Source organism: Lygodium microphyllum, chromosome 7, assembly GCF_053477565.2.
Source record: "Lygodium microphyllum isolate KBCC chromosome 7, Lygodium_microphyllum_v1.1.10, whole genome shotgun sequence".
NCBI lineage: Eukaryota > Viridiplantae > Streptophyta > Polypodiopsida > Schizaeales > Lygodiaceae > Lygodium > Lygodium microphyllum.
Genome location: NC_141141.1, coordinates 132205005 through 132218492, shown reverse-complemented (window position 1 = coordinate 132218492; position 13488 = coordinate 132205005). Strand labels below are relative to the sequence as shown.

General features: G+C 41.5%; 1 protein-coding gene across 1 annotated transcript in view; it reads left to right on the top strand.

Annotated features, from left to right (window-relative positions):
• Nucleotides 1-296: 296 nt before the first annotated feature.
• The window catches only part of LOC148033971 (double-stranded DNA-binding family protein), a 59479-nt gene continuing 46287 nt past the window's right edge, over nucleotides 297-13488 (top strand). Inside the window, exons 1-4 of the mRNA XM_087681952.1 lie at nucleotides 297-452; nucleotides 563-637; nucleotides 718-767; nucleotides 10114-10178. Coding sequence (XP_087538078.1) covers nucleotides 450-452; nucleotides 563-637; nucleotides 718-767; nucleotides 10114-10178 — 193 coding nt within the window. The 5' untranslated portion in view covers nucleotides 297-449. The remainder of the gene's footprint in view (nucleotides 453-562; nucleotides 638-717; nucleotides 768-10113; nucleotides 10179-13488) is intronic.

The following is a 13488-nucleotide window of genomic DNA, read 5'->3' as shown; positions in this document are numbered from 1 at the left end:
TTGTGTGACTCAACCACCTAGGAGCCCTCTTACGATATAAAACATATATTGAACTTGAAACGAAGCACGGGAAAAATATTTACACGAACGCCAATAAAATCTAGACGCGGAGCACCTATTCATCAATTGTTAATAGGCGCTCCGCGCCTAGACTCAGTCCGACGCTTTGCGCCGGGGCGGGTGTGATTTTTGCGGGCGGGGGAGGTGGGGGCTGCCACGTGGCACCCACCCCCCACCTCTCGTTAACTAATCGTAAAGATGTAAAGATTAATATATCAATTGTTTACATAAAGTAAGAAAGGAACCGATAATTGTTATGTACTAACTGTGTGGCAAAAGTAGAAAAATTGATTCATCTGTATGTGTTGTTGTGTTCGCCATTGCTGCTGCTGCGCTGTTCTTTGACAGTTTAGCCTTTTGTACTCTGATTTGGAAGAAGCGAAGGGAAGATGGTAAGGTCTCCGAGCTCTCATTCAAAGAAAACCTGTTCATCTGTCCTGCGACGATGATGGTGCGGCTGCAGTTTTCTTGACCTGACATTCTGGTGCATGTTCATGGAAAGGATGATCCCGAGCTCGAGGCCATCAGGCAGCGAAGAATCCGTGAGCTCATGGCGCAGCGAGGTGGCGGCCCGCAGGTTCATCCTTTGCCGTCTCGCCTTGCCGTACCACAGACTAATGAAGCTCCATCATGTGACCTTTTGTTTTTCTTTGGTAGGCCAATCATGACAGCCGGGAGCAGCAACAGGCTCAAGAGGAGCAGAAAAGGTGAGTCTCTTTTGGAATCCGGGTGTTATGCTCATGCGTAACAATGCTTGCTTAGCACATTTGTATAAAAAGGGAAAAGATTCAAGAGGAGCAAGAGAATGTGAGCATTTTATTTCGAATTCGGGTGCTATATGTATGCGTATCAATGCTTAGCACATCATTATATGAAGGGAAAAGGCTCGAGAAGGGCAGAGAAGGTGAGTAGCTTTTTGGATTTGGGTGCTGTATTCGTACGCATCTATCTTGAGCACATAAGTACAAAAAGGGAAAAGACTGAAGAGCAGTAGAGAAGGTGAGTATCTTCTTAGATTCGGGTGTTATACTCATGCGTGTTGATCCTTTGCACATCAATATAAAAAGGTGGGGGGGGGGGGGGGAGGGGAGGGAGGGAAGGCTGGTCTCTGTTTATCTCTAGGCTTTCCTCATGTGCGGTCTGTGATTTGTGCACATTTTATGGTTGGAATATGCTGGTTATGCTAATTTTGCATTTGTGTATCTACCAGCTGAAAATAGCCTTTTCAGCCATCTCATGCTGAATTTGTGTACTATACCTACCAGCTAAAACCAGCTTTTTCAACCATCTCCTTTACCAATCGAAGTTATCAGAAGTCTTTCGTTCTCAGACTTGGTCCATATCATTTATTGCCTTGCTATTCCATGAAAATTTCTGCTGTATTTTCTAGGAATCACAGACCACACTTTTATTATCCGTAGGATAGTATACAAAATATGACATGTGTGAAGCAGTCATTAGTTGTTCTGGCTTTACTGCCATGAGATACCTTGAATGATGATCTCATGTCTAGGTCAACTTGCTAGCTGTTGACATTTATCTTTCAGAATCCAAGTATTTTAATTTTTTTCCAAACTTTTTTGTTTTGGAGAAATTTGGGTTTCTTGAGCTCACTCTATGCATGCTTTTCTACGACTTGTTAGATAGTAGACTTGACAACAGATTACATATTTGGGGTCTTGGCAATCATCCATGATTAGGGTTTACTCGTAAAAAAAGAGAGTAACATATATAGACACTGTAGTGTTCATAGTGTCCATATCTCAAAGACAACCAGAAAAGAGAGAAGAAAATATCTAGAATGCCTCGCATGCATGTATGAATGGCCACACAATCTAGTCGAGCATTCTCTTGTAAACATTTTCTTGTAAACATTAGAGAGAGAAAGAAAAAAAGTTATATTAACATCTTGTGGAGGCAAAAATCGGTCTAAACTACAAGAAGCAAAATTTTATGTCCTCGTGACAGCATACCTCCTGGTCCATATAGGCCACTTGGGTATATACATGATGTAGAGGGTTTGCAGCATTGGGAATTGGGACTTGATATTATGACAGTTGCATATTGTCAAAAAACCGTGCTCGTTGATCACCTTTGCAATACAAGTAGCTTGTGAGAACGGGGTGTTAACTATTATGTTGCTAGGACAGTGATGGAGCTGGATCAATCACTCTAGTCAAATGATTTAAAGTTAAAAAACAAGTGGTCAGGTATTAAATGCCAACAAATAGAGAGGATCCCTTTGCAAGTCATACCATTGCACTTGACATGATATATATTGACTTTGTATCCCCTATCAATCAAATGCTTTGAAATGCTTTGGCATCATAAATTAATAAGACATCAAGAGGTGTGTGGCAAGTGGCTTCAAATTAAAGGTCCCTTGTAAATCAAGTACTTTGACATCATAGATATATATATAACATCAAGGGGTGTGTGGCTTCAAATTGAAGGCCCCTACTAATTTGATATAGTTTATGATATAGGTGATTATTAGAAGTGGTGCAACAATGGAAGCATAGAAAAGTGCTGAAATAAATTGCTTAACACAAGACAAAAGAGAAAGAAAACAGAAGAATATTGCAAAGAAGAGAACTCAGAGATGTGCTCAGGTAATGGAATCCATATACCAAACACGAGACAATCGGGTGTAGCAGCGAGTCACTGACTGCGCGGGCATTGGCACCAGCTCCTCTCTCCAATGGGAAGACCACTCGAAGAATGATGATGGCTAACAAGGAGGAGAAGGAGCCCAACAATGAATAGGACCAAAATAGACCATAGCCAACAAGCTGGTTGGCTAGCATTAAATACTGACCAATTGGCACAAAATGCCAAGCAATAAAACGCTCAAAATACTAACAAATGTGCCTAATCCATCAAGCATGCATAGACTCACACATGAGTTGACAATCTTGTTAACACCCTCTCTCAGATCATGGGGATTTGCTAAAATACAATGATAGACTGATAATGACTCATTACAGTCCATATAACATAGCACCACAAAAGTAGAACGAGGGATACCCAAGTAGTGGGTGATCAAGCTACCACCAAGGTGCCTCAGAGAGAACTTAATGTTGATGTTGATCGTACTACTTGACAATCTTGTTAACACCCTCTCTCAAATCATGGGGATCTGCTAAAATACAATGATACTCTCTTTCACATGAGTTGACAATCTTCTTAACACCCTCTCTCAAATCATGGGGATCTGCTAAAATACAACGATACAGTGATAATGACTCATCATAGTCCATATAACTGTTAGCAGAGTATTTGTCAGCTCATGTGTGAGTCTGAGCTTGATCTGGGCTGGGCATTTTTATTAGGTATTTTAGGTATTTTTCTGGTGTGGCATTTTATGCCATTGGGGCATTTTATGCACCAGTCGGCCAGCATTAATGGTGTCCGACCAGCATTATTGCTCCCCACTTTTTCAGCCTATTTATACTCAGTGACTCCTCTTTAGTCAGTATCATCATCTTCACCATCTGCAGACTCTGTGGAGAGAGGAGCCAAAGCCAGTGCCAGTGCCAGTGCCCACGCAGCCAGTGACTCATTGTTGTATGCGATTGTCTCGTGTTCAGATATATGGATTTCATTTCCCGTGCATACATCTGAGTTCTCATCTGTATCGTGTTCTTTTCTTTTCTTTTTGTCTTGTGTTTCAGCAGTTTATTTCAGCACATGTTTATGCTTCCACCGCTGCTCCACTTCTGACATGGTATCAGTTTTCAGGATTTGTGTTTTTACTGTGTTTTCTTGCTGATTTCAGGACTGTCTTGTACCCCTGCTGATCAGACGACTGCTGTCGCAGCCAGGCGACCTATTTTGGGGCTGTTTTCAGCCTGCGTTTTTTGCAGTTTTGCCATCGTCTGCTGCCTACGCACCCTCTGCTGCCTGCGTTTTTCATCTGCACCAGCTGCTGGCGACAGTTTTCTACCTGTTTTTCTCCAGTTTACAGCCTGCGTTTTGCTGATTCCGCATCTCTCGTGGCTGGGTGACTGTTAATTCAGGCCGTTTTTGCTGTTATTTGTTAGCTCATGTGTGAGTCTGAGCTTGATCTGGGTTGGGCATTTTTATTAGGTATTTTAGGTATTTTTCTGGTGTGGCATTTTATGCCATTGGGGCATTTTATGCACCAGTTGGCCAGCATTAATGCTGTCCGACCAGCGTTATTGCTCCCCACTTTTTCAGCCTATTTATACTCAGTGACTCCTCCTTAGTCAGTATCATCATCTTCACCATCTGCAAACTCTGTGGAGAGAGGAGCCAGAGCTAGTGCCAGTGCCAGTGCCCACGCAGCCAGTGACTCACTGTTGTATACGACTGTCTCGTGTTCAGATATATGGATTCTATTTCCCGTGCATACATCTGAGTTCTCATCTGTATCGTGTTTTTTTCTTTTCTTTTTGTCTTATGTTTCAGCAGTTTATTTCAGCACATGTTTATGCTTCCACCGCTGCTCCATTTCTGACAATAACATAGAACCACCAAAGTAGAACGAGGGATACCCAAGTAGTGGGTGATCAAGCCACCACCAAGGTGCCTTAGAGAGAACTTAATGTTGATGTTGATCGTACTAGCTCGTAAAAATAGAATAACCATAGCATGTCTTTGTGTTCCTCATCAATGTCTCGCAGTAGTATACAAGAGCATCTTGTCAAAAAGGCCTTTGAATATATGTGACCATGGATTTCCCGCCTTTGGCTAGACCGCTAAAGTGTCCCCTCATGTGAGCTCAAGACTAGGAGCCAAATCCGCTCTGTCAAATACGTAGCTTATCATGAACCTGGATGCTAATCCTAGCTCTAGGGTTTGAATGTGCCAAACTTTGGTCGATGTGTTAGGGATGTTCCTCTCTGAAACTTATCCACTGCTATGCCTGTATAGACGAGGCTCAACTGCCTCATCTCACCACCTCTCACACTCCCTTTGTGGCATAGAAAGAGTCACGAGGGATGACCACATCACCTAGACTAGAAAGCAACAGAGAAAGGGGCTACCAAGCCCTTCCCTTGATTTGAAGAAGTAGATTCCTTCTGTTCCTTGGACTTCTCCTTGGTCGGAGGACCAGAGTTGGAGGAAGAGAATGACTTGTTGGAGGAGTTCGCATCTTGCTTCTTCATCTTCTCCTTCTTCCATGAGGGTGGTAACTCCTTGCAGTCCTTCCACAAGTGTTCCTTCTTACCATAGTGATAACATTGGGCCTTCAACAACTTCTTCTCATCACCCCTCTCTAAAGTTGCAAAAGCCTCACTAGAACCTCCATAACAAGATGGAAGCCTCCCCTATAAAAGATGCCTCATGCAGCATGCTCAAGCAACATCAAGGACATATGTGTGAAGCTCACAGGTGTAGATGGCGTCTGCGCCTACAAAGCATTTGCCACTCCAGCAAACTCGGAGGGAAGCTTGCAGAGTACCGTTCCTACGAGATGTGCTTTTGGAAGGGTAGACTGCACGTGTCGAAGTTGGTCCTATACTTGGGTAACACAAAGCAAAAATGATTGAATTTTTAGTAGTCTAGTTAGCTCATGTAGTGAGTTTGCACTATGCTTGACATTATTGGGTATTTTAGGCATTTTATGGTGGTCATCTTAATGATTATTTAGGTATCTATTACTGGCCAACCAACTGCCATATTTGGCATATTCTGGGCCTATTTATTCAGTGGCTCCTCCTTCTCTCATTTAGTTATCATCATTATTCAGGTGGTCTTCTTGTTGTTGGAGAGAGGAGCGAGTGCCAGTGCCCATGCAGCCAGTGACTCACTGTTGTACGTGTCATTCTTGTGTTTGGTCTATGGATTTCATTTCGCGAGCACATCTCTGAGTTCTCTTCCTTTATAGTGTTCTTTTGTTCTTTTGTTTTCTTTCCCTTCTGTCTTGTGCTTAGCGGTTTATTTCAGCACCTATCTATGCTTCCATTGTTACACCACATCTGAAATGGTATTAGATTGCATGATCCTGGTTTTCGCTGCGATTTTTCTATTGATTACATGTCTTTCTTCCCCCTATTGATCAAGCCTGCGTTTTTCAGACGAGCAACCTATGTTTTCAGCCTGCGCTTGGATTTCAGCTAGCAATCATCAGTTTGTTGCATTCAATGCTCCATCAGCCTGCGTTTTTGGTTTTCTGCCCCTAACCGTGGCTGAGCGAGTGTTTGTACAGGCCGTTTTTACTGTTTTTGGCAGTTTTTGAGTGGTTTTTCTTCATTTTACAACAGTTGGCCTTTGTTTTTTTTATTAGATTTTTGGTTGCAATGCATGTGAACTCTCATTTTGTCAAGTCCTTGCTGTTGGCTTGACTGTATTTCCTCTCCATATACCCTCTATCCTCTATCTTCTCTTCTTCTCCTCTCTAGATGGCTCCTCCGTGCACTTCTACAGATGATAAGCTACATGGACTTAACTATCTTACATGGAGTGCTGTGATGAAAGCTTGGTTTGTGTAGAGGCGGATTTGGTACACTGTATGTGGAGCTATCCCTCAGTCTTAGCATTCTTTTTCTCTTTCCAAAGATTTTGATGAGGACAACCATGAGGAAGTTGTGCTTACATGGGATTTGGATGATGTGTGTGCGTATTTTACATTGCTTCGGTGTATTTCTAAAGTTGTATTGGCAGTTACATCTTGTAGGACATCACCATAAATATAGTTGAAGCTTTAGATGTTGTACAAGGCACCTTCCTCGATTCATGTTGTGACCCTTTATGGACAATTTCAGCAGATGAAGTTTGCATCCACAGACACCATTTAGTCATTTTTGCTCCATGTTCCATAGATATAGGACCACCTTCGACACATGTAATTTGCCATTTCAAAGGCATATTTAGTGGGCACGGTACTCTACAAGCTCCCCCTGCTGTTTGATGGAGTGGCGAATGCTTTGAGGGCGTAGACATCCTCTACACTTGTGAGCTTTACACGTCCTTGATGTTGCTTGAGCATGAGACATCTTTGTGTTTATAGGAGAGGCGCTCCTCTCATTATGGAGGTTCCAGTGAGGCCTTTACAGCTTCAGAGAGGTGATAGGAAGAAGTCGTCAAAGGCCCAGTGTTATTACTATGGTAAGAAGGGCCACTTGCGGAAGGACTGCAAGAAGTTAGTAGCCTCACAGAAGAAGAAGAAGCAGAAGAAGAATAAGCGGGATGTGGACTCCTCCGATGCGTCATCCTCTTCCTCAGACTTTCGACTTTGATCCTCTCTAGCCAAGGAGAAGTCCACGATGCGGAAGGGATCCACTTCTTCAGTCCGCAGGAAGGGCTTGATTGCCCATTTCTCAGGTGCTTTCTAGTCTAGATGATGGGGTCATCCCTCGCAACTCTCCGGTGCCAGAGGGGGAGTGTGCTAGGGTGGTGAGATGGGGCAGCTGGGCCTCATCTATATTGGTATATAGGTGTATAGAGACGTTCCTGACGCATCGATCAAAGTCTGGAAAATTCAAATCTTGGGGTTGGGATTGACATTCAGGTTCATGATGAGCTGTTTCTTTGACAGAGGGCGGGATTGGCTTCTAGTCTGAGCTTATATATGATTATCCTTGTATCATTGTATTGTATCAGATCACCCATGATCTTAGAGAGGGTGTTAGCAGTTTAGTCAGCTCATGTGTGAGTTTGGGCTATGCTTGACATTACTGGGTATTTTAGGCATTTTATGGTGGTCATCTTAGTGATTATTTAGTTATTTATTGCTAGCTGACCAGCTGCTATATTTGGCATATTTTGGGCCTGTTTATTCAGTGGCTCCTCCTCCTCTCATTCAGTTATCATCATTCTTCAGGTGGTCTTCTTGTTGGAGAGGAGCCACTGTCGGTGCCCATGCAGCCAGTGACTCATTGTTGTACACGTCATTCTCGTGTTTGGTATATGGATTCCATTTTGCGAGCACATCTTTGAGTCCTTTTCCTTTGTAGTCTTCTTTTGTTCTTTTTTTACTTGTTTTCTTTCCCTTTTGTCTTGTGTTCAACAGTTTATTTCAGCACCTATCTATGCTTCCATTGTTGCACCATGTCTGACATGAATGGTGTCCTTTGGCTGAAACTTCATTTGTTGAAGTTGTCCATAAAGGTTCACTGTATGCATGGTGGAAGGTGCCCTGTACAACATTTGAAGCTTTGATCATATTTCTAGGGATGTCTTGTAGGAGGTAACTATCCATAGAACTTCTTTAGAAATACACATGTGCATTGTCCAAATCCCATGTAAGCATAACTTCCTCATGGTTGTCCTCATCAAAATCTTCGAAAAGAGGAAAAGGATGGCGAGGCTGAGGAATAGCTCCACATACAATGTACCAAATCTGCTTCTGCACAAACCAGGCTTTCATCAGAGCATTCCATATAAGATAATTAGGTTCATGTAACTTATCATGTGTAGAAGTGCATCGAGGAGCCATCTGAAGAATAGAGTTCACATTTAGTATTCACAAGCTGACCACAAAAATTCAATTGCAGAAAATTGAAAACAGCCAACAAACATTGTTAGTAGATAGCAAATGCTGCCACGCAGCCTCTAGTAGCGAGATGTGTGGTAAACAGCATTAAAGGCAGCCGACTTGCAGTAAAAAAAGCAAATAGGTAAATGAAGGCAGCTGGTGCAAAAATGCAGCCTCCAGAAGGGGGGGGGGGGGAGACAGGATGATGGCAGCAGGCAGCAGTTAGCAGGGGTGTAGACGGCCTTTAATCAGCAAAGAAACACACAGCAAGAGCCTAGATCCTGCAATTTGATCCCATGTTATAAGTGGTGCAGCAATGGAAGCATAGACAAGTGCTGAAATAAACTGCTGAACACAAGGCAAAAGAGAAAGAAAACATAAGAACATTGCAAAGAAGAGAACTCAGAGATGTGCTCAGGAAATGGAATCCATATACCAAACGTGAGACAGTCACGTACAATGGTGAGGCATTGGCACCAGCTCCTATCTCCAACGGGAAGACCACTTGAAGAATGATGATGACTAATGAGGAGGAGGAGCTCAACAACAAATAGGCCCAAAATAGGCCATAACCAGCAGCTGGTCTGATGCTGGCCGACTGGCATAAAATGCCAAGACAATAAAATGCCTAAAATACTAACAAATGTGCCCAGCCCATGAGGTATGCATAGACTCACACATGAGCTAACAATCCTACTAATAGTGATATCATTTCTTGTCAAGTTTATAGGTCGTTTTTCTTTAATGTATTTATGAAACACATGCGCTCGTACACACACATGTATACATATACATATTCGAAAAAACTTGAAGAAATCGGCAAAAATATTTTGAATATGTAGCAGTTCTTTATTTTGCAAAGTGAAAAGACAACTACTCGATTTACACCCCAAATGCGTTGCTTAAAGTTTGAATCAGAAATTGTAATAAACGCCATAGATTTGACTACTTTTTAGAAAATCTTTTAGATCATTTGGGAGAAGCAAATATGGATAGATTTGTTGTAAGGTTGGATTGTATTGAATGAGGAGAAATCAATTCTCGTGCTTGCTCGGAATATATTGTTACAATTAACGGTCCCCCAAAAAAAGTTTCTTCACTCATCTCTAATTCCAAGAGCAAATGGGACTTAACACTGGATTTGGCTTTATGGTCAATTACGGTTATCATGGTAAGTGATTATGATAAGTCATTGGGATTTGCACCTAAATTCGAAAAGTCTATGCCGACTAAAATATCTGGTCTTCTTTCAAGAAGCAAATCTTATAGATTCTGCTGGACATTACTTATGCCTCTTTCAAGAACCAAATCTTACAGATTTGGCTTGTTTTCACACACACACACACACACACACACACACACACACACACACACACACACACACACGCATGCACAACCTGCTATGTGTGGTGTAGCTTGATGCAAATTTAATGTCTTAAGTTTTTATTAATTTGGACATTCATTTAAATGTATCAATGGTATGCTAAACAATGAAAATGCTTTTGTGCACATGTTTTCGTCGTGTGTTATATGGTAGAGATTATCTTGTGAGTCATGCATTTTTAGCTACTATAATGAACTGTAGGTTGTGCTGATTGCTCTGGTTGTAGGGAAGCTGAAGAGCGAAGACAAATGATGTTGGCACGTATCTTATCTACCGAGGCCAGGGAGCGTTGTAAGCTTATGTGCCTTTTGCTACTTACTATTGGGTGCTTCCATTTAAATGTAACTTATTTGTGATAAGTAAGGGAGTGATAGTGAATGACCAATCCCAAATCTTTAAATATAAAGGTGACCACAGTGTCTTTGCTTTTTACAGTGGTAACTCTAGGAAACAGTGTGGCATTAATCCTGCTTCAAACCCTGTTCTCTTCTCCCATGATGGGATGCCTTAGAACTTTGCTTTTAGGTACTTAACTGCAGATTTCTTTGTTTTTGTATCTTATGGACGAGATAAGAGTCAGAGACCAATTGCACAGTGACTGAACACAGGCTTCAGGTTTGCATGCTTTGCGTACTTCTGTAACAGACGTCAAGCTAACTGTATGCACTTTGTTTGATTATTATCATATGTTCAATCATTGTGATATGACATGTTTTGTCCATTTTTCTTGGTTGAGTTTTGATCTGTTGCTTCAGTCCATTTCTACCTTGGTCTCTTGCTTCCTCTTTATATGCTGCAACTTCGTTCATAGTTCCTTTGTTCTCTACCATTGTGAATAGAAGTTTTGTCTATTTCTCTCCGAGCTGTTGTTTAGACCACATCTACTTTGCTTTTACTTCCTCTGTCACATGCTGCAGCTTTGTCCATAGCTTTATGTGGAGCTGCTATAGAGGAATAATGATTTATAGGGTGGATAGTTCAAGTTTGGTTTTATGCTCTATGTGCTGAACATACGGTAACAAAGTGGGACACTTTAGTGTGACCACATAACAATAATTTAATTGACTAAGGAGATGTGGAAAGTCATACGCTTCTTATTATGCTTTTGTTTTTCATTATGACTATTGTGTTGCTCACTGCTGTTGATGAAGATGTGCACTCTTTATGACACAATAGTGTGTCTCAGCTGAGCACTGAGCTGGTGCAGTGGTATTCAGCACCGTTGATGCTGGAGATTGTGCATGCCATTAAATTGGTAATCTGCAGCATGAGGAGGTGCTTTATCAGCCGAAGCAGGTGTTTTCTTGAGGTGATGCAGCAAGATGCTGTGATCTTTGATCGAGTTGCCTCCCCCTTCAAAGGCTCTGCACTCTTACCTTAACCACATCTTCCCATCCTGATTAGAGACGATGGCTCTCCCTTTACTAGATGACAATGCCTCTAGATTGAGCATGACAAACCTCTTACATCTATGGCTTCTCAATCTCCACCACCACTACCTCTTCTATCACATTCAAGGGTGGAATCGTGCCTCATAAGACACATAATTGAACATAATCATTCAACTTAATGCTTCACAAAATCATCTCTTTTTATAGAACTATTTGTGTAGATACTCTAAAATTTATAGGGAAAAATTTAGAACAAATGGAGAAAATACAATAACTATAAATATGACTAACAAAGTGTGCAAACATTACTAACCATAGTTGGCAAGGGTTTCTGAAATAGGAGGTATAAAATGGGTTTCATAGGTTTCATACGAGTTTTGTAAAATGCTAGAAACGGGCATCATTTGAGATATAAAAAAGTAGGAAAGTTTTATATACATATACTGAATGACTCGTGTGACGTAAAAAACACAAATTGACATTATTCATTATTCTATACAATCCAAATGAACATTCAACATAGCATCAATATTTGCATGCATCATGGTCCACTATCCATGCCCAACATCAACTTTAGTTGTAAGGGGAGCCATCGATATATGCAATCATCATGGATAACAACTCAAAACAAAACTTTGACAATCAATGCCAATATCCATGTTAAGGTGTTAGGTATATCCATGGTATAATGATGATTACAAAAGTCCCAAGACATTTAGGGTATGGCTTAAAATAGGTGTGTCATATGTTTATGAAATGCCTAGGTATGAAACGAGTTTTCTAATCTTATGAAAGAACTTTCTTGGCAACTATGTGATCGGCAGATAGAACTTAGAAAAATACAAATGTAGTAAGAGAGAACAAATACTAAATATGGAGTCACACAGCTTGGCGGAGATGGTGATTGAGTAGATTGTTCAGCTCGGTGGTCAAGTATTTGGCTCCTCTTTTTTCATCGGAGAAAGCAGATTTGGCAAAGGCTCAAGTGCATTGGGATAAGTTGAATGCTCATATCCATTCTTTCATTTTTCTCTCATGCACATTGGTAGTCATTGCTCATGTGCAACATATTATCAGTGCTAGGTAGATATGACTGCGTATGAAGCAGTTTTACAATAGTGTGACCCCCATAAAAGGGTGTCCTTAGAGGTGCAGATGTGGAATCTTGATCTGACAAAGTCTACATCAACGAAGTTGCAAGAGCTGTAATAGGAGATTCTTTAGATGGGCAAGGGTAATCTTTGAAGACATGGCTTTGACCTCTTTAGCATAGCTATCCCCTCACTATGCTGGATTTTATTCCTCTTTGATTGTCTCTAGGAGGGTCGATATCATCACATGGGAGGAGCTGGTGTGAAGATATGGTAGGGTTTGCATCGAGAAAACACAAAATGTGCGAACATGACTAAAGCAAAATAACTCAAATAAAAATGCAAAAACACAAAATAGGGTGGAAGAGAATTTGATGAAACTGAATTAGTGCTGGATGTAAATGAATATATGTACATGATTCTTGAAGGCAGAGTTATCCAACAACTGATGGCTCTTATGGAGCAGGTTGAGGGAGGTAATAAATTGTGATGTCCATTTGGAGTCAGATCCCAAGTGCTAAAACCAGGATTCACAGTTGAGAGATGATGGAGAAGTGGGTAGGCAACAAAAATATAGTGTGTAGAAGAGCATCTGAGCAGTGTGGGACATCTAGGAGCTGTCCAGCAGCAGGGCAGCTGATCAGACTGAAAATGCAGCTGTCCAAAATGGCTGAATGAACAGGACAGTAGTTGGGAATAGCCTGTTAGGTGCTAGGGCAGTGTAGGAAGTTGTCCATCAGGCAGAAGATGGTGGCCTGTAGGCAGGCAAGGCCTGGAAACCGGAAACACAGCAACATGAAAGGCTGTGTAGAAGAAGCAATTGCCAACAGTTAGGGTGCAACACAGCCTTTAGAAGCCTATAGAAGGGCTGGGCGGCATTTGTAGATCACCATAAAATAGGTGATGGAGTTGGCAGCTGCATGATGAGGTAGATAGAGTGGGGGAGGATGGAATAGGATACGAAGTGACTATGTTCACCATCTATTTATAGACGGGGAACCAACTAAAGTGTGCGGGATTGCTTATGGGACATAGGAACACTTTTAGCATTAAAGTTTGAGTTTTGGGGCTGGTTAAATGAGCTAGTTAAGGTCTACTATGTAATGCACCTTTTTTAGC